Raw genomic sequence first — 21,650 nt, 5'->3', positions numbered from 1 at the left:
AATTAGCAGACCGAAAATACACAATACCGATTTACAACATTTTCAATACAGGCCTATCATGCTCTGAGCATACGTTGATGCGTGATGTATTTCAGGTATAAGATTATTGTTGTAGAATCCAGGTGAGCTATACACCCAGGAAGCCTCTTATTTGAATAATTTCAATAACCAGTTCATGCCATTTTTCTTTTGTTGCTATTTCAAAGATCACTGTAAAGTTATACCAGGTCGTAAAAAATGTATAAGCTGTAATATATATATATATATATATATATATATATATATATATATATATATATATATATATATATATATATATATTGAGATCCAGCCACTGATACCCACAGCATTGTCATTTTTTTCAGTAATTTGCCTTTGGATTTATATATATATATATATATATATATATATATATATATATATATATATATATATATATATATATATATATATATAAGTATCTCTTCGGAGATCCCGCCTCGTGAATAAAAATACTGAAAGATGAGGGCGTATCAATTTGATCTCTGTTGCGCGTGCGTACAACTGAGGACTAGTGCTGTTCCGCCGTTTGAACAATACCATGAAAGCCCAGTGGTCTAATGGTTAGGACATCTGCATATCAAGCAGGCGGTCCGAGTTCGAGTCTCGGTTCTCATTCTCACAGATTTCTTCATCTTTATCGTTTCAAATTAATTAATTAAATTTCAGTATATCACCGTGCGGTTTAGAATTAATGTTCATTGCCTAATGTGTTTATATATATATATATAAATCCAAAGACAAATTACTGAAAAAAATGACAATTCAATTTTAATAGCATGTTTAGCATTACAATGTTCTTCTCAAAACATAATCTAATTGTTGCAGTGAAAGACGTAATCATTTCTCATAAACCACGTGTTTTTACACGGGTCAACTAAATTGAATGAGTATTAAGTAAAATGACTAGTAAGCCCAAACATTTATTGTATGAACCAAATAAAGAACAATTTGGCACAAACACAATAACAAACCATCCTGCCCTAAACAGACGAAAATAGAAACAAACTGTGGAAAGCGTAATGGCGGAAGACGGAAAACGCTAATTTCACAACGCTACGAATACATCGAAATATTAAGGGCGCCGTCCAAAATATGACTGCGGTAAATCGAAGTGCACCTGCTTGTTGCTTGGCTGCCTAGGCCTAGCGTAACATTAGAGAGAGTGGGGACTTCAACAACTGATTGATCAAAATTGACCTCCCGTTTACGCTTTACGAATATGAAATGGGGATCAGCTTAAATGTGTGACGTGTCCGACTTCGTTGCCGTATTCGTAATGTTGCGAAACATCCATATTATTGAAAGGGGAAGACAGATTAACATATTACGTACAAACCATTGTAGGCCATCACCAGACTATTAATAAGCCAATTTATGATTTATTCGATACTGGTAATACATTTTTAAAATTGTTAATATCTATTTTTTTGAATGGGTTAGATGAAAATTTGCTTAATTTCTTTAATGGCTTACAGTAATTTATTTAGTAGCAATTGAAATATGGAGGTTATACGTTCATGTTAATAACTCTTTGTAAACATTTAAAGTTGAATCTTTCATGAAGACACAAAACCTTTAAAAATCAACCAGTTGTATTTTAATGTTTTAATGTCATTTACGTGACTTACTATAACTATACTAAACGTGTGATAATACAAAATAATAACTAATATCGCGATAAGTAATACACAAAGTGACACACTATAACATTTCTAAAAGAATGAAACTTTCATTATTCACCGTGCTCTAATGCATCAACTTCATTATGCATATTAAATTCTTTAAGTGTCTTAATGAATTTCTCGAACATTTCTCCTGCTTTGAGTAAGCCATTTCTTTCTAATTCTAAAATTAAGAAATATGGATCAGTGTTTTCGTCAACTAAGATGCTGTTTAGAAATCCAATCGTCTTGACGTTTTCCTTGGATACTTTGCGACCAAACGCCAGAAGTTTCTTACGATGCTCTCTAACGTGTTTGATTTGAACATCTTTGAATTTTGGTACCTTCCATTCTTCCTTAATCTCGCTTTGAACACCCTCAATCCCAGACAATTTAATTATTTCAATGAGAACACTGATGTCTGTTGGATTAATTAATCCAGCCTCTCTCAGTAGTTTTAACAGATCTAAAGCATTGCTCTTTTTCTGGATCGTGGCTAATGTAAGCTTATCATTCGTGAACTCGCTCATTACCACTTTCAGCTTGTTTAAGTTTATCCCGTTGGTAGTACACCAGCCAGATACCCTTGCCATCAATATAGTTAATTCTGCATCAGTTAAATCTACAAAAAATGTGTTTAAAATATTAAATGGTAACAATATAAGACATTTCTAGCAACAATAAATTGGACATTAGGCCTGGCTTTGTTCACGATTATGTTGGCATAATTACGTAATAATAAATAAAACGAAATATAAAAATACATGAATTAATACATAAATAGTTTATAATCAAGTCAAGTCAAGTCAAGTATCATTTATTATCATTTGTTTTAGGAAAAACATAGAAATTCTGTTTGCTCTGTTGGCGGAGCACAATATCCAACGGACACAACACGAACTCAAAAACAAAAACATTACAAAAAAAAAAAAGGGGTCTACATCATATTTAAGGCTCTAATAGATCCTGGAAAGAAACTATTTGTAAATCGTGCCTTATTGGCCTTAATAGAACGAAATCGCCGACCGCTGCGCATCAACTGGAACATACTAGAGGCCGGATGAAATTGATCATCTTTAATAGCCACTGCCTTTTTCAGAAAACGATCCGAAAATATGTTCTCCAAAGGCAGTTGTGCAGATCCAATTATACGCGATGCGGTCTTGACTATTCTATTTAGGTCACGCTTTTCATTTTCGGTAGCGCTACCGAACCATACCGTTAAAGAATACGTTATTACACTCTCTATAACTGACCTATAGAAGGACGACATTATTTCATTATTAATTAATGTTATAGTTAAAACAGGAAAAAGTAAAATTACAAATTGTATTTTCAATCTTCCCTGGTTAAATCATGAATTCGTTACTGTAATAACATTACACATAATTGATTAATATTTAAAAAAAATACATCCCATGCAAACAGTCCAACTTTTTTTGACAAAATAGTTGTAGAGAAAGTTTGTTAAGAATTTTCTCACAGATGGTGGATCTGAAAATTACATATGTTTTATTCTAAATAAATTCGTTATATTCATATCTTAGCTGATACGGTGTAGCCTGCCATGTGTTGAATTCCCTTATTCAATGTGATGTTCAAAAATGATTGATATCGATAATGAATAGCCATATGTATGTAGGATCAAAAACTACTACTATAGTAGTACTACTATAGGCCTATTACTATTAGTAATGGAGGGATGGCAACATTGATTAAACGTCTGTAAATCAAAAAGAAACTATTGTTTTTATATTTTTCTTTTTAAACACATTAGTTTGTCTACCTGTCTTTGCATCGTTTGTTGCGTCAGGTGATAGTTGGTCCGCAGTAGTAGAGCTTGGATCTAAAAATTCAAATATAATAATTGGAATGTTATTATAATACATCATCAATATTTTGAATTAATAGCAGTTAGTCACGATAGTTTGGATCGTAAATTTCAGCTGCTTTCGGCGGTGTTTCATACCTGCCACGGGATTTTTCCTGAGCATCCATGTGATATTAGAAAAATAAAATCTACGTCTATTTGAATTATACATATCCACAATCACATGCAGGTTACACGTTTAGAATGTTCATTTTTCCAATAAAATGTTTATATGCCAGAAAATGATGTTGTATGCTTATTCTTAAGTCTCTGTGTATCAAAAAGCAGGAATTGTGTGAAAACAAAGTTTAACACGATTATATTTTGAGAAGTGAGAGGGCGTGGTACAATCCTCTTGGACCACGCTGCTCTCACGTCTCCAACAATTATTCAGTAAGATAATTTTAATCTCCCCCTTTTTCCCGCCCACCCACATGTAATATTACATGAACTATAAGACGGGCTTTTTCCTGAGCATAAATGTGATATTAGAAAAATAAAATCTGCGTTTAACTTGAATTATACATATCCACAATCACATGCAGGTTACATTCATTTTTTTCAATAAAATGTTTATATGCCAGAAAATGATGTTGTATGCTTATTCTTAAGTCTCTGTGTATCAAAATAATAATTGGAATGTTATTATATAATATACATCATCAATATTTTGAATTAATAGCAGTTAGGCACGATAGTTTTGATCGTAAATTTCAGACATTCTTATTTCTCATTACTTCTTGTAGGCCTACAGTACAAAGTGGAAGAGTTTGGTTAGTAAAGTTCTGTCTTCAACATGAATAATAATTTATAGCAATGAATAATTCATGCGTATGTATCATAAATCTCACATTTGTCGAGTAATGACGATATAACACTGATTCGCGATTACAAAAAAAAATGTGAAAAGTAAACAGTAATGTACTGAATTATCATCCACATATAATAGCTTAAATTGATTTCATTTAACCAGCCGATTTTCGGTACTGTATCTATTTCCAAAGAATAGAAATATTTGGTAATACAACATCATGTGTTTCACATGTTGTATGTAGTAGTAACCTAACCCTTAACCTAATCTTACATGTGATGCTGTGTTACCAAATATTCCTATAATACCTCGGAAATATTAGTATGTGGAGATACAGCACTGCATGGAATCGGTAAACAGTGCATGTTCTTTATTAAAATAATGAAAACTAAATAAGCGACCTACCTGCCATTGCAACGTCTGTTGCATCCGTTGAGGCTGTTGAGGGTTGGCTCATAGATGATGGATCTGAAAATTAAACGTTTTATTACTCTAATTTGTTTTAATATACTTTTAGACACTCAAACCACTATAAAAGAATTATAATGCAGAAGTATGGAGAAAGATTAGTACCCGAGGTCCATTTTGAGTACGGGAGGAATTCATAATTCTAAAAGCTATTGATAAAATAGCCTACCTGACTTTAACAAAGCTGGCTTGTCGTCTGTCATATCTGTAGATTAATAATTACAGATCAATGTCAAATGGCCGAGCGGTTAAGACAGGGGCGCCGTTTACCGTACCTAAAGAGCCAACAACATCGGCAAGGGTTCGAGGCCGACTCGCTCCTAGTTCTGGTGGTGGAACAAGTCTTCTACACTGCAGTTATAACCTGTGTGCACTTTAAAGAACCTAGTTCATTATTCGAAAAAGAGGAGGGGTTACCCCGGTGAACTGGTTCACAAAATAGCCCCTGTATCAGGGGGATTACCACCTATCTGATAGGACAGTGATTAATTCACTATTGGTAATCCTTGGCCACATTGCCTAAAGACATAAAATAAAATAAAATAAATACTAGTATTGTACATAATGCATAGTCTATAAATAGTTTATAATTTTATTGTATTTTAATATAATGTATAGGATCATAAACTACATCGTTTCGCACAGTGAGTGATGAATAAAGTTTTACTTTGACTTTAACAAAATGGTTAAATATGCATTTCTTCGAATGAGCAATTCAAATAATTGTTTTTCTTATTAGAGTTTAAGAAGAATTTGATGATAATAGCCTACCTAAAGTTAAGGAACCTGGCTTGTTGAATGTAATAATATCTGTAAATGTAATAATTACAGTTATTAGTATTTGCATAGTAATAATGCATAGTCATAGTTTACAAATGGTTCATTATCTATTTCTTCGAATGAAGAAGTATTTGATAATTTAAGAAGTATTTGATAATATTATCCTACCTGGCTTTGAGAAACCTGGCTTGTATGATGTAATATCTGTAATTGTGGATTTAAAATATATTAGTACTGTATGTACATATTACACACTTTACACATGGTGTGGTAAATTTTAGAGAACCGTTTAAGTATGAATTAGCATCCACAACCTTTTTTCTTGTTCTAGCTTATTGAAAGTTGTTCTTTGTTTTGAACAAGTATGGATTTTAGGAATACATTATTGAATAACATGCTACTACTTCTGCAGGTGCAGCTGCGTATACAAAATAGTTGCTCAGATTCAACACGTATGAAATTAAGTACTAATTTTAATTTTCAATTAACTTTTTATTATTTATTTAAAAAAGTCCAAGACTTTTATATCTTAATCATAAATAAAATACAATTCTCTTGTTTTTTTGGTTATTTTAAATTTTTTTTTGTATTAATGATACTTTTTATTGCACTTGTCTATGGGGGTGAAAGTGGTGCTTTAAAGGTAAAGCTCGTCTACGTATTTATTTGTAAATCTTCAAAACAACATTTCGTAAAATCACTGATTCTATTTATTATTAATTTAGAATTTTAAAAAAATCTGATAATAAAGTAGCCTACCTGACTTTTCGTCGTCTGTCATATCTGTAAATAGGAAACAATACCTGTTGAGAAATTTATACATACAATTGGATGAATCGGGAATATTGTAGAAATAGTGTCAGAAAATAAATATATGAAATAGGTTAATAACGAACCTATATAGGGCCTACTTAGAAAGAACGAAATTTTATATAATATACCATTAACGAAAATATCAAAATGTATTTTTACCATACCATTTTACCAACTAAGAATAAAATATTAATCTTTTTAAAAATTGTAATGTAGGCCTACAGTAATGTAATGTGATACTTTTATTTCAGATAAGACAGACATAAGAAAAATAAACAAAATATTAAATACGAATAAAAAGGTCTAGATTAATACGGCCGACTCATGTCAATTAGTCTTACAATCATGTAAAGCACCTTTGGCTGGTCCCAAAATTGACCAAGGGCTTCTCTTGTCCAGTGCCCACCTTAATTAGAGGAGAGGCATAAGCCAATACGTCTGAGGCATATACTAGATGCAGGGCTGCCATAAGAGCCAGACGTGCTGATTTCAAATGCTTAATGGGACCCCAGCTCCATATACAGCACCCGGTATTCCCAGATGGTCTCCCATCAGGCCCAACGTTGCTTAACTTCGGTGATCTGACGAGAACCGGTGTTTCAACGTGGTAAGGCCGCGGTACTATATATAACACATTTCCTCATTAATTCATAGAATGAAGGAAGTCCAACAGGAACAAACATACCACAAGCACTAGTACAATATAAATAGATTGACATCTTTGTGGAATAAATGTTTCTAATTTTCATTTAAAAATGAGTTAAAATAATGTCAGATTGAATCCAAACATTTACAAATGATGAGAAAATCATTTTAGCATAATAAATAAATTCTTAGCATATAATTATAATGTCGTTATAAACCACGCCCTTATTTTCACCTACGGGTTATGATACACAATTAAATTAAAATCAATTTTAATTTAGAATAAAATGATATGGAACGTTGAAGTGTGAAATATATAGTAAAGACAATATATAATAAAAAATATAGACAGTGTATGTGATTAGATATAAGCCTTGTTTGTGACAATTTAGCTTACGCAACGTGATCAGGTAATAAAGCATTACGTTAAGCCATGTAGGCCATACAAGGTGAACCCTAACTGATTAGTGATAACCGTTTTTTCTAAACCGCACGTAAAAAGGTAAAATAATTGGTTTAATTTTACAATATTAGCTTTCTTCATGATCTAAACAACCTTTATTTTCTGTTTGAATAACAAATATATGTTTATTTTAAAAAAGAATATTGAAGTGAATGCTTACCAAACACCTAGAAGTAATTATCCTATGCGCTCAGCTGATATACTGTTTGAAGTCGTTTCCAATTGAACAAAGCATTTGAAAGAAATCGTTGAAACGCGAGTTATATTTAGAGCAGAATTTTTCCTGATGCTATTGTTGTACGTATGACGAAGCAACAGACCAAAGCAAAAATATTAAACTATCGATCCTTATCGTCATTATATAAACTTGATTGACTATTCAAGTGGAAACGTTTATCTGGAAGAATGTATGAGTTATAAATGTCCTGGTAAAATCAGCTTAAAATTGAAAATAGATGAAGGGAAAAATACAAAAATCTCACAATCATTGGCCACAGTAATGATGAAGAACACACTCATGTACACTCAAGGCTTTCACGCATAATAAAGTTAGGCCTACAGTTAACTCAAAGAAACAATACAAACCGGTAAAGATTACCACACAACTGATTTATTTACAATAAAAACAAAAGGATGAAACCATAATAAAATTATTGATGAGATGATATAAACAAAGATAAATTATAAGTAGCCCAGCACAAGTGCAACAACACAGCAATGACCGTGATACATATATTTTGGATATCTGAAATATAAAACCTATTCAATTTTCATCCAAAAACATACCGGTAACATATTAAATTATCGTAAGAGCTCAGTAACAATGCCAGTCTGATTATATTGACACGCAGGTTGTACCAATTCAACAAAAGACACACATTACAAAATACCTTTAGAATACTTTTATTAACAATTATCAAGTCTTTGGTTAAAACATTAAAAAATCAATTGAGAAACTACACTTTGATAACATTATGGATATGTATATCAGTATAAACAAATTTGAACATAATACATTAATCTTATTAAGATAAATATAGCCGCTTTTCCCCTCTAAAATTGCCAAATTATATATTTTACATGGTTTAACTAAATTGACAATTGGTGATACCGTATAAAATGAAACTTTGGCCATAAATAAAAGTAAAGTATTTTATAAAAATGTCGAAAAAATTCAATTCATTTTTGTTCTCGGATACTAACATTTGGACATTCGGTCTTGAGTGACACTGTAGAGTATTATGGGTCTATTAGGCCTATACTTAATCATACATTTTCGTTTCTGTATAATCAAAAGTAAATATTGGTTAATATAGTACATGACCTCATTTCTGAGATTTACGCTTCATAAAGTATAAATCGATACTCAAAATAATCTATCTATGTGTAACTACCGCGGAATGATTCGATTCGAATCTATAAGATGGTCATTTAGTCATTTAAACTCGTCAGTGCATTAATTTCATTAACCATCTTATAATCTTTCAGTTTATCAATGAATTCATTCATCGTGCCTCTTTCTGTAATATATCCTTCCATTTCTAATTGTAGGATTAAAGAATACGGATCAGTTTCTCCCTCAATGCCATACAATTGTCCAATGGTTCTCATGTTGTCATCGCTGACTGTGTTACCGAATTGTAATAGTTTTCTACGGTGATCCGAAAATGTTGTGATTGGAACCTCTTCGAATTTTGGTAAGTTCCATTCTGGCTTAATCACGCTTTCAACACCACCCATCCCACAAAGTTTCATAACTTCGATGAGCACTTGTATGTTTGTTTGTTTGATAATTCCGGAGGTGACAAGTAAGCTAATCAGACCATGGGTTCTCGTCATAGACTGGATGTCGACAAGTGTAATCTTGCTTTTGAACTCGCTAATCACCATTTTCATCTTGTTTAAATATTTTCCTCGGCCCTGCTTGTCACACCAATTAGATACCCTCGTTAACAAATTATTAAAGTCCGGGACTGATAAGTCTGTGCCTACAACAAAGTTACATAATTATATTGCTATAATTAGACAAAGTGCCTGGTTACTAGTTTTAGATAATGTTAATAACAATAACATAATAAAATAAGTAAATACTATAGATACTAGAAGTATCTGATAACTGTATTTACAAGTTAAAGCTGCCGCCCAATGACGGGCGACAGTTCGGACAATTGCTTACTTCCAATTAGTTTATTGTGTTGTGTCATACGAACCAATTCGGAGAAGCATTTATTGAGATTTATTAAAATGAAATATTAATTTTAGCTAAAGCATATACCTGATAACGGACGTGCATAGTCTGTCCTATCCGCTTCTTGTGGCGGTGGGGATGGTGGGGTATCTGAAGATGTACTTGGCGGATCTAAAATATATATTTAATACTGTAATGTTTCTTAAAAAAAACAAAATAGTGCACAATGATTTTAGAGAGGATATTTGGATGATATATCGTAGTACACAACGGTACGTTGTATATAGACAGCAAGACCAGGGAGGTATTTTTTATACCTCCTTGGTAAGACAGTGGAATCTCAATGTTTGTGCAGATATTCTCATAATACGGACACCTCCCATAACCACGAATTTCCTATTTTCCGTTTACTACTTCTACGCGCGATTTTATTAAATGTTACCCTTTTAAGACTCTTGTATGTATATTGTACACATACGGGAGATTCAACCAGATGCACTCTTCCTTGGGCCTTGTCATTATTTGTGATTTCCAGGGCAACAATATAGAGACTTCTTGTAAATAGAATACAGAATTACTGGTGTTGAAAACAAAGTTCATCGCCCCACAGTAGTACTGCTGCTATCTAAAGCAAATACAAAGCTTTAGTAGTAGTCTATTGTTCCACCTGATCGTTCATAATGATTAATACTGACCTGGATTTCCGAGAGATGAAAGCGATTCAGGGGGCGTTAGTTTAGCTGGTATTGGGTTATTTTTCTGTGGATTCTGTCAAATGAAAAATGGTTTATCCGCTTATTCAGGCCTATAATGAATTATGTTAGATTATTAAAAGACTTAAGTTTATTTTAAATTTTATCTTTACATTTTAACTCCTGAACTATAGGGCCTATACAATATACAACACTAATGATGTCAACTTACTAAATCTGGGTATAAGTTTTGTAGTCTTACAAGCAATTCCTGAAACTTGGCTTCAAAACATTCTATATTTGAAAAATTAATGTACAATTGTCCTGCAAATATTCCCTGAACCCAATCGTTTCGTGTATAACCCTTCTCCACTATTAGTGGAATACACTCTTTCTTTTAATCACCGATGCAATTTCCCTCTAAATAAAATAAAAATGATAGATTTAGGCCTAATAGTTTTTTTTTAAAGTTGAATAAATTATATCATAGTAATAATATGGTAAAAAAGATTGGAATGACTCTTCAGCTCCATTTCTAGTAGACTAGTTGACGGGTCACTTTTAGTTGTCAACGTATGATATCTGGACTATTTGTTTTTTTTTTCTAGGTGTATTTTAAATTCTATAGCTTACCACGTTTACAATTGTCACTTTTCTCGTATGCTTTAGATAAACAGCCTATCACGACTCTGGCGTCTTTTACAGCATTAGGCATGTCACTGTAAATATAGTTTTTCATTCCATCCTTCGCATCAATATCTATCCACACCCTGTACCCTTCTTGCCATAAACGATACCTTATATTTTTAACGATTCTAATGAAGAGACAATCATTCGGAATGTTTTGAATATATTATGGTAATTATTTTAAAAACATCAAAATCGTCAAATTTAATTTCAAAACCAATCATTTGTTGTAAAATAACATATACTACTACTCAAATTGATTATTGAACTTGAACTAATATCACCACTTATGAGTACTAACGTGTAACAAAACCAATCATAAGGTTTTGATAGGGACTAGAGTTGGAAACAAGCCTAAATCGATGACAATTCAATTTCAAATTACTGTTTTGATTAAAGTAATAAAATAATTGTCGTTGGGTGTTAAACTAGTGTGTTATTTTCATTGTAAAAAGCAATTTACTCAGAAAAGTAAAAAACATAAAATATGAATCAATATTGCAACTAACCTGGCAAAAATAATTACGTTTACATATTAAAATTAAATAAAATAGTAGGCCTAACAATCCCTTAGATTAGAAGGCTTGGTATAGATAGGTATTATCGTAAAAATGGAACTTACACTTGGTGATCCCATTGATAACTAAGCATAACATATTTTCTTTCCTGAAAGGAAATTATTAATCGATCATCAATAATTTAAATGAATTGAATTGATGATGAACATCACTGTTTATTAGACTATCGTGTGTTGCTATTTTCATAATACTTTTTGATAAGATGATTATGCTGTGATCTTAAGTGTTGAAAAAAATGATTTCAATTGATTATTTATAGGTTTACCTAAAGCTTAAACACTATTAAAACGATTCTATTTATTCTTTCAATAAAGGTTATACTTATTATGATTATTATAATACAACTAACTGGGCGATATGTGTGTGTCTATAGGTTCAAGTTCAGGGTTGTTTTATTTTGTTTCTAACTTACTACTGTCTGCATCCGATCCGCCTGTGAAAAACAGATTAGTGAGCCTTCCACCTGGCGGAATTAGCTTAGTGCTCCATGACCTATCTAAGTAGTTTTATAGGCCTATACATTGTTTTAAAAGTATGTATGAGTCTAGATTATAAGAAATAAAAAATAATTAATTACGGCATATTATTAACTTACCGACATGATTGATTGATTGAAAATTTATAATTATTTCAAATCTATAATTGAAAATATAAAATTTGTTTGTATTCCGACATTATTTGAATATAAATTACCGTACATTAAATTGAACAATTCAGAAAATGAAGATATAGAATATTTAATTAGGTACAATATTATTAATCAATGTATTATACCAAAATCCGATATCCAGGTAAACAGGAAGGCCTAAATTTCTAGGCTTCATCTCAAAGTGTGTGGTGACCGAAAAATCAGCTACGGCTACAGCCACGAATTTGAGGTTTTGTAAACAGTAACAAAGCATGATAACAATGACAGTGAGTGAACTAACACTCCCTACACCCGGCATCGCTAAAAGTTATCATATAATGTAAAAACAATCAATTTAACTTCACATAATATTAGATTGCTAATTTATGATCTAAAAAACTGCGATATCCTGTTTTACATTACTCAAATATTGAATAAACAACCAATTATTAAGATGAATGCTTACCAAAAAACAAGGTGTGTGCTCCGCGGACGATGCTCCAGAGTCACATGTAACGTTTACTCTGGATTGATTGGACCATGGTATTTTAAAGATAAAAAAACGTGAGATTATACTATATATAGCCTAGTTATATATAGAATAGAAATTTCCTTATTATTCGAAACAAATTTATCGAAACCGTCACAAAAATTCCATTCCGTGATATCCTCTCCAAGCTACTCCATCCACTGAACATGCGATGTAAAGCTCTCGGTGGTTCTATCGCAGATAATATAATTCCGGAAGCAGGGTTTTCCCCGGAAAGTTAATTACAAAAACAGAGGCTTATTCTACGGGGGCCGTTCGGTACATTACTCATTTTGTCGCCTTAATACAATTATGTGACACATAGTTGATTCTATTAGGACAAAAACAATTCTGTGTAGGCCTAGACAGAATTAATTCTGCGCCCGTATTATTCATATTGTTTACCAATGGCACCAAAAACATAATATAGGCCTAATCACTTTTGGGTATCAGCAGGGTTATTTTAACTGACAATTTATATAATCTTTCAAGTATTATAGTATATATAAGTAGATCTACTACTATGTAACACAGAATATTTCATTAAAAGAAAAAAAAACATTAAAAAAAGTTTCTTTATTATTACATTTTGTGTGCCAGAAATAATGTTTTGATCGTTCAAATTTCTAAAAGATTTTGTCTTGTCAACGAATAAAATGTATATTAAACCTTCCATTGCATTTTATTTTCCAACAATAATATTGTTTATAGACTGCAGGAATTTCAGTGATACTGGCAAACAGAAAGATAAGATAAAAACGTAAATATGATGTCAATTGTATTTTGATAGGCCTAATCGTTATTACCACGGGATTCCATGATTACGCAGTAGACCTACTAACCCACACACACAATGCCTATTAACCCACCGTAGACACGTGATCAACGCTAAAATTGTAAATAATGTTGTTTGATTTATAAAGCGCTTTTACAATCAAAATATTGTCCCAAAGCACTGAGAGAAAAAACAGAAAGAAATTACAAAGAAAAAAGATAGGTTTTTAAGAGTGTTTTGAAAACTGTGATAGAGGATGCATTTTTATTAGATAGGGTCAGGAAGATTGTTCCACAGTTTAGGAGCTGCAACTGCAAAGGCTCGATCACCATAGGTCTTAAGGCGGCTGGGTGGAATAACAAAAATATGTACTGTTTATTGGTTTGGTGATGTACCACTGGAGTAGACCTAGTAAATACAACTTTAGAACTCCTGGGAATTTCCCCTAAAATTGAGATTACCCCGATTCATTTCAATGACTAAGCAATCTCTTTAAATTAACATTATAGCGTCCCCAACAACAACAATTATCCAATATAGGAGAGATTGACCAGGAAACAGCACGCAAAGTAGATCGTAAGCAAATTTTTGTTATTTTTTTCATTAGTTTTTCTTATTTTTTACGAATTCTTTTAAATGTTATGCTTTGACAATTGATAGAAGCTTATTTTATTTAGTTTTAGTTTGTCATTTAACATTGTAAAGTAGTTCGTTGGGTTACAAAGTGGTGCCATAGCTAGGCTTATAAAACCCTATTGTTTTCAGGGATCATCTAGAAAATATATGGCAGATATCATTTTTCAGCAACGTCACATAAGTTTTCGGTATTGGAGTCTTATGAATCGCCATTTTGTCCGACACCCAGGAAGAGATCCTGAGCTCGGCTCACCAAACTCTCCAGATGCACGATGGCTGTAAAATAACGTTTTAGATAATTATTTTAAGAGAATAGAACCTTATCCAGTAGGACAAGGTAGAAACGGCTATATAATAATTTCTCCCCTAATAATTACCGAGTTCTGATAATCTGTCTATTAGGCCTATTCTCGTTATTATAGTGTGTAGGCTATTTGTAGTATATGCAAATATTAATTTCATTTTTTTCTCATTCAGAAATAGACACATTAGCAGAAAAGTTGCATTATCATGGCTTCAAACAATGGTAGGCTATTTTAGGTGTTTAATTAGGCTAAATGAAGTACGGTCTTACTAATTATTAAAAGTTTAAATACTGTGCTGATTACAGTATGTTTGTTTAACCATCTTGTCTTTTGATTATTTGATTAAAGATCAATAAAAAACTTTATAAATAGTGCTACACCATAAAATGAAAAATAGAATGAAAATAGAAATAGTTTGAAAGCAATATTTGGGAAAATTTGATAACCTTTGACAGCTTATATGCTATTTTAATTTTATATTCGCTTAATTCGTCGTTTAAATTGACTGCAATATTTTAAACTTGACTCGCGCCTCGTTCAAAATAGAGCAGTAAATGTCTCTACTCATCAACATATTCTTACTAATAAGACATTTATATTAATGCATTTTATTTTGATTATTTGTAGGAATACCTGAGAAAGATTTTAGGTTTCTGAAAATAACTGTCTCCGAATATTTTGATGCTCGTGGACTACTTGTTATGTTAAAGGTTTTGTTTAAAGATCACGTAAAAGAGTCTAAACTATCGGGTATCACTAAAACGATAGAACTGTTAAATGCACTAGAATCATCTGGTGCATTTAGTTACCAAGATCTTACTCTCTTGCATGATGCTATCAAGTTGACTGACGAATTTTCTCTAGAAACTGAGCTTAAAGGAAAGATACCATCATTCCCCCTCGTTGACAAGCAAACCCCATTTACTAAGTTCACAGCATATAGGCAGAAATTACTTAAATTTGGACACTGCCTTGCGTCAAATGATGTATCAAAGATTGATGCAAGCTGCAACACACCATTGAAGAACTATACAGATAGTTGGGCTATGATTAGGGATCTGGAGCATAAACAGGTGATCACGCCTACGAAGATGGCGGACTTTATTAAAGAATTGGGACGAATAGATCTCAAAGCGGCTGTTTCCATTCTAAATGAAGGTATACAATAGACAGTACTTACTGATAAAAAAAATTAAACTATACATATTGTTTATATACATAATAGGCATACTTGGCGCAAAGATTACTGGTACAGTTGAGTATAGTATTTAAAGCTGTTATATTTTTACACAAACAGGTTTTACCCCAGAATGCCAAAAAGAAACAGAGCACTCTACCAACGCCAGACCAATTTATAGTAAGATTTACCTTAGGCCTATATATATTTATTGAATACTATTTTTTTAATATTTATTAACATAATGTTACTATTTTGCCAAGGATTCAGTAACTGATAAAGTTGTTTACGTTCAATAAAAAAAATCATTAATTGGAATAATATTTATCTTTATTATAAAATGTGTAAATAATAAAGATGTACAGTAGGCCTATTTTAATTAGTATATAACATTGAGATCAACTTTGTACCATCACGTTGTTTAATTTATTTTAGTGACTTGAATTTTGATGTTGATAATTAATATTTTATTAGTAAAATAATTATATTTTTTAAAATGTGTATTTTTTTTACAGACTTGCCTGAATCCGAATATTTACAGCTACTTGTTAACGTATCAAAACGTTGGCAAGAGTTTGGAAAAATCCACATGCTGAAAGTATTGCTATGCGACTTTAACAGAATCGGTATAACTGAAATTCAAAAAGAAGATGACGTATTTAACTTGTTTAACTTACTCCGAGGTAGTGGTAAACTTAGTCCATCAAACATAGATGTTATCGCCGAAGCTGCGTTTTTATGTGGGGTAGGGCCAATTGAGGAAATTATCAAGAAGAAAATACCGACATATCAGTATCCTGCCTCTATGGACGAAGTTCACAAAATCTCAAAATATCGACGAAACGTAATCGAATTCGGATTTAAAGTAGAAGAAACAAACTTAGAAACAATTCTGAAATTGTGTGGGCTTTCTCACATAAAAGAAACAGATAAGTGGCGTCTCATATTGTCCTTAGAACTTAATAATAAACTAACTCCAAAGACCAAGGAAACATTCGTTAAAATGCTAAGAGAAAATGGCATGATAGCAGAAGTGGATGCATTAAACACGTATTAAAGCAAGACGCTATGAGTACATCATGTTTTTTGTTAATGTATAGGCTATTTATTATAGTAGGCCATGCCGGTGTTGATATAATTATAGTAATAAAATAAAGAAAAAATAATTAAGAAAACAAGGAGGAAAAGGAAAACAAACTTGCTGCTTATGACTGACGTTATTAACGTCGATTTAAATTTAAATGTTTATAATGATTAAACAAATGTTCACAAACTCACCGGGATATTATATCAGGGAAGAGTTAAATTTAACTCTTCCTTGATTATATAATGTGTACGCCTTATGTACATGTTCTAGTTTATGATGTGTATAAATGAGAATATTGTATGTTTTAGTAAATATTGTATCTTAAGGGTTTTTTTTAAACATTATCTTGCAAATATTTTTTTCCCGAAATCTTAATATTTGTGCACGCTTTTATTAATAACAAACATGATGATCTTACATATCGGTCTATAACCAGAAAAACATGTAATATAAAGCACTCGGTTATAATGTAATTGTATCAATCTATGACAATTTTATTTTTAATAATAGAGACCCAAGAAAAAATAATTATTTTGTGTAAATATTAACTGCTTATTTGGCAATCATTTCGTTTTTACAATGTAAAGCACGGTTTTACCACTTTCAATCATTTTAACTTCAAACCCACATGATTCAATGAACTGTGTAGCATATTCGACACCCCAACCGGCTCCTAGGCCCCACCCATCATCGAATGAAAGAGATGCGGGCATACAATGTACCTCACTGAATCCATACTCCATGCTAGCTACATGGTTATTCACATTTCCAGAATGTTTGCTGTGCATATTAACGTCAGCTATCAAACCAATACCACTGGTCTTCAAAACTCTCCTGAATTCCTTCAGTCCTTTCTTAGGATTAGACAAGTCGTGGATAGCATAATGACATAGTACAAAGTCGAATCTTTCTGTCCACTCTTGTGGTAGGTTTTCAACGTTAAATTGTTGAAGAGTTATATTTGTAAGATTGCGGCTGTTTGCAATATCTCTACCAACACTGAGCTGTTCTGCCATGAAATCTCCGCCAATAAACTTTGAATGAAGAAACCTTTCTGCCATAATAACTGTAGTATGTCCGGTCCCACACGCCAAATCAAGACATTCAACCCCACTTTCTAGAATAAATAAGACGGAGTACTTATATTTACCTATTTACATGTAATAACTTGCGAATGCCGGGTGTAAAACATTCGTAGTATAATGGACAAGGGTAAATGTAATCAATAGTTTATCAATAGTTCAAAATGTTTTAGCAATTTAATTCAGCAACTGTGTAATTGACAGAACCCCATTATTTACCAAGCATGTGTGTTAGTCCATCCACTTGATTGATATACGATAGTAGTTGACGGTTGACATACACTGCCGACACCTTTGACATGTGACTAGCAAAGCATTTGTACTGCTCTGGACTTACACCTAAAATAAATCAGACGTACACAACATCCATCCATTTAATAATGTAATAATAATTTCCGTTTGTCGTGTTTGTATCGTCATGCATCAATTAGCGATGGATACAATATTAAAATTTGACTTTTATAATATAAAATGTCAAATGTTTTCTTTTTGCTTGTTTTCATAGATTGCTGGTGATAGGAAAGGTAATCACCATACAGGTGCTGGAAGTAAAGTCTAAGGAGGTGAGCTTAGCCAGAATGATGCTTTGTAATGTAAGTATAATAGTATACGACTTATTTTATGGTTATAATATATATATAATCTTAATAATAATAATACATCACCCTTAGAGGGTGACATGGGTTATTATAAATGCGACTAATGGAGTAAAGGTGAAAAGCTCCCAAAAGATAAAAACAATATATAAGGTATTGTATTCATATATATTATAAGGTGCAGCATGGTAAGGCTTACTGTTTGTCTCTGTAATTTTCCACATACGTCATCGTCGTCATTTTGTCATCTTAATCGTCATCATAAATACACTACGTCTACATCGAGTCGTCGTAATTTTTTTTCACCGTCGTCATCACTTTTCCATCGTCGTCTTGATAAAAATCCTCACTACGTCAACACCGTCGTCATTTTCACCGTCAAATGGATAACTATCCTCACAATCATGTTTTCAACGTCGTCTTGATAAATAGGGACTTTACGAAACAGGACGCATAAGGTGAGGACGACGAAGATTATGTGTTCGCTAGAGCGTAAAATCATAAACAGTCGACGTAGCCGTTTAGTTACGCACCCTTCTTGCGCGAAGGGGGAGAGAGACAAATCATGCCTACTAATTCCAGACACTAATAGCCTATATTAGGGCTAGCCTACCTAGATACTAATGACAGTAATTAGGCTATTTACTACCTATTGGTGTATTGATTTGGGTGCATGGCGTAGCTAGAACATCAGTATCTCTCTCTCTCTCTCACGAGGACGCTTCTGAATCTCTTGGCAGTTGTACAGCATCCACTTTAAAGTTTAATTTGAACTGTATATTTAAGGTTAAATGAAAGGTAAAACGACAGAATTTCACGCTAAGCTTCGCCCACTTTGTGAAAGCTCACGCATAAATTATTCATGAGCACTGTCCTGTATTTTTTCACCGTCGTCGTAATAAAAAAAAAACGTCATCATCGTCATTTTCTCGTGTGGTCTTTATAAAATCTCCACTTCGTCATCATGTCGTTTTAAAAACGCAATCCTGTCTCAACATGACTAGAAGAGACACCACCTTATCATCAACGCCACCATGTAGTGGAAAACCTCTGAAGTTTACGCATGCGTATTTACGTTGTTTAAAAAAATTGGCACCGCAGCATTAAAATTACTGGTACCTTTTGGCCCATCAATTGGATAGCATTTGGCAACCTTTTCTCTTAATGTACAAAGTGTAGGTAGAAGCTCCATGTATTGCACAATATATGACTCCGATTTACTCTTGTCAAAGAATTTTCGATGATTCTCAGGAAGATAATACTTTTCATTTTCTGGATCAATTTTAACGATTCCGGCTGATGTCATACAACCAAGTAACTCCTTTACGTACCTTAAAACATAAACATTAAAAGCATACGACATGATTTTGATTTGTATTTATACATGAAGGGCAGGTAAAGTGCATTATGGCGCCACCAAAATAATGTATACAACATTGTATAGCTAAGCGTGGTTATTATAAAACAACTGTTATGCTGTAGTTGGTGTATGTTATTATATGAAAGGTCCATTTACACTTGGACGATAACATTCGACGATAAATAGGCTAGATAAGCATTCACTTTTCATCTATAAAATAACCAATGTATCGGCTATCGTTATCGTCCTAGAGTAAATGGGCCTTAACAATTGTTTTCAGATAATATGAAACAATGTGTAATGAATAGGGCTCGTTCAGGTTAACCCCCGTAAGTTGGTTTCATGGACAAGCACACTCATCGCTATATAGTAGGTTACGTCAACTCACCTGGATAAATAACTATAAACGGGCTTAGATTATATCGTATAATAAATATCAGAAATGGCTATGATGTGCACAGACAGCATCCTACCTTGGTTTTAGTCCGCCCTTTTCAGCAATTTCTATGTATGATTTTGGTTCTTTGAAGTTTGATAATATATCAAACAGACCCACCTCAAGCCCTGTAATAATACCGAGACTTGTGAAGGTGCCACTGAACACCTTCTCCAGTTTTTCAGCAAAATCACATGTTGCTTCACTGCCTTCCATGATTGTTAGTCCTTTTACAATATGTTTCAGTTTACGAAACTCTCTCCTGGCCTATTAAACAACGCTTGTCCTAAATATAATAATAGTCATGGATGAATTAGTATACCCAATCACGCTAATTACCATAAAATCATTGCCAATATAACACAATACAGATGCCACTTAACATATTGACCTTTTAACATGTATATAGAACTTGTATCCCTCAAAAGCCACGTATTAATACGACCCTGGACAGAACGTACCATTATGTTTACGGGAAATCCAATATAAGTCACACAATTAATACGTATCCTACTATAGTGTATCAATATGATCTGAATTAAATCTGAAACGTATTCAAGTGTAGCGTGTCATAGAAATGTACCATAAACCATAAAGCCTTTTCTGAAGCTTGGTTCACGTAACGACGTTTAGATCGCAATCAAGTGAGTTGACCAATCGAAGCGACAGTTTTTAATCCATCTCTAAAGCTTGGTTCTCACTAGGACGCAACGCATGGACGTAGACGTAACGTAAGCGATAGATTATTCGAACTGTCGCTTGTCGTCGGTCAACACGCTTGCGTTGCGTTTACGTCCTTGCGTTGCGTTCTAGTGAAAACCAAGCTTTATTGGTCAAATTACTTGCGGCGCACTTACGTCCTTGCGTTTTGTCCGAGAATGGGAACCAATCTCAAGCGCACGTATTATACAGTGCACATGCATTATTAAATACACACGCGGGTAAATGACTTAGCCTGAACGAGCCCTATATCATTCACTACACACGCGGGTAAATGACTTAGCCTGAACGAGCCCTATATCATTCACTACACACGCGGGTAAATGACTTAGCCTGAACGAGCCCTATATCATTCACTACACACGCGGGTAAATGACTTAGCCTGAACGAGCCCTATATCATTCACTACACACGCGGGTAAATGACTTAGCCTGAACGAGCCCTATATCATTCACTACACACGCGGGTAAATGACTTAGCCTGAACGAGCCCTATATCATTCACTACACACGCGGGTAAATGACTTAGCCTGAACGAGCCCTATATCATTCACTACACACGCGGGTAAATGACTTAGCCTGAACGAGCCCTATATCATTCATTACACACGCGGGTAAATGA

The 21,650-nt window shown here is 33.1% G+C and overlaps 4 protein-coding genes across 10 annotated transcripts; 1 reads left to right on the top strand and 3 right to left on the bottom strand.

The window, feature by feature from the left end:
- Positions 1–866: 866 nt before the first annotated feature.
- LOC140043502 (uncharacterized) lies at positions 867–7,803 on the bottom strand. Of its 4 annotated transcripts, none has more exons than XM_072088020.1 (8): positions 7,714–7,799; positions 6,392–6,435; positions 5,801–5,836; positions 5,624–5,662; positions 5,022–5,057; positions 4,790–4,852; positions 3,490–3,549; positions 867–2,325 (listed from the first exon to the last, which is right to left on the bottom strand). In XM_072088020.1, the coding sequence occupies exons 2-8, from the start codon at positions 6,411–6,413 to the stop codon at positions 1,775–1,777; spliced, it is 807 nt and encodes a 268-aa protein (XP_071944121.1). In that variant the 5' UTR covers positions 6,414–6,435; positions 7,714–7,799; the 3' UTR covers positions 867–1,774. The 4 variants fall into 4 exon arrangements, with proteins under 4 accessions (XP_071944121.1, XP_071944122.1, XP_071944123.1 ...); XM_072088021.1 differs by having other exon boundaries at positions 6,392–6,415; positions 7,714–7,759; XM_072088022.1 differs by lacking the exon at positions 5,022–5,057 and having other exon boundaries at positions 7,714–7,803.
- Positions 7,804–8,464: 661 nt separating this feature from the next.
- Positions 8,465–10,824, bottom strand: LOC140043501 (uncharacterized). The gene is made up of 4 exons (XM_072088019.1): positions 10,666–10,824; positions 10,437–10,509; positions 9,829–9,912; positions 8,465–9,541 (listed from the first exon to the last, which is right to left on the bottom strand). Exon 4 carries the CDS (start codon positions 9,447–9,449, stop codon positions 8,985–8,987), a length of 465 nt encoding a protein of 154 aa, XP_071944120.1. The 5' UTR covers positions 9,450–9,541; positions 9,829–9,912; positions 10,437–10,509; positions 10,666–10,824; the 3' UTR covers positions 8,465–8,984.
- Positions 10,825–14,151: 3,327 nt separating this feature from the next.
- On the top strand, positions 14,152–17,363 carry LOC140044740 (uncharacterized). 2 transcript variants are annotated; one of them, XM_072089376.1, is made up of 5 exons: positions 14,152–14,206; positions 14,744–14,792; positions 15,199–15,729; positions 15,869–15,928; positions 16,264–17,363. In XM_072089376.1, exons 2-5 carry the CDS (start codon positions 14,777–14,779, stop codon positions 16,803–16,805), a joined length of 1,149 nt encoding a protein of 382 aa, XP_071945477.1. In that variant the 5' UTR covers positions 14,152–14,206; positions 14,744–14,776; the 3' UTR covers positions 16,806–17,363. The 2 variants fall into 2 exon arrangements, with proteins under 2 accessions (XP_071945477.1, XP_071945478.1); XM_072089377.1 differs by lacking the exon at positions 14,152–14,206 and adding an exon at positions 14,521–14,544 and having other exon boundaries at positions 14,750–14,792.
- Positions 17,364–17,398: 35 nt separating this feature from the next.
- On the bottom strand, positions 17,399–20,885 carry LOC140044741 (S-adenosylmethionine-dependent methyltransferase Rv2258c-like). Of its 3 annotated transcripts, XM_072089380.1 has the most exons (5): positions 20,701–20,885; positions 20,347–20,595; positions 19,633–19,844; positions 18,137–18,256; positions 17,399–17,952 (listed from the first exon to the last, which is right to left on the bottom strand). In XM_072089380.1, the coding sequence occupies exons 2-5, from the start codon at positions 20,523–20,525 to the stop codon at positions 17,399–17,401; spliced, it is 1,065 nt and encodes a 354-aa protein (XP_071945481.1). In that variant the 5' UTR covers positions 20,526–20,595; positions 20,701–20,885. The 3 variants fall into 3 exon arrangements, with proteins under 3 accessions (XP_071945481.1, XP_071945480.1, XP_071945482.1); XM_072089379.1 differs by having other exon boundaries at positions 20,347–20,885; XM_072089381.1 differs by having other exon boundaries at positions 20,430–20,882.
- Between the last annotated feature and the right edge of the window lie 765 nt (positions 20,886–21,650).

This window comes from Antedon mediterranea, chromosome 3, assembly GCF_964355755.1.
Source record: "Antedon mediterranea chromosome 3, ecAntMedi1.1, whole genome shotgun sequence".
Taxonomy (NCBI): Eukaryota; Metazoa; Echinodermata; class Crinoidea; order Comatulida; family Antedonidae; genus Antedon; species Antedon mediterranea.
Note: the sequence above shows the minus strand (reverse complement) of the source record. Positions and strands in the feature narration are given on the sequence as shown.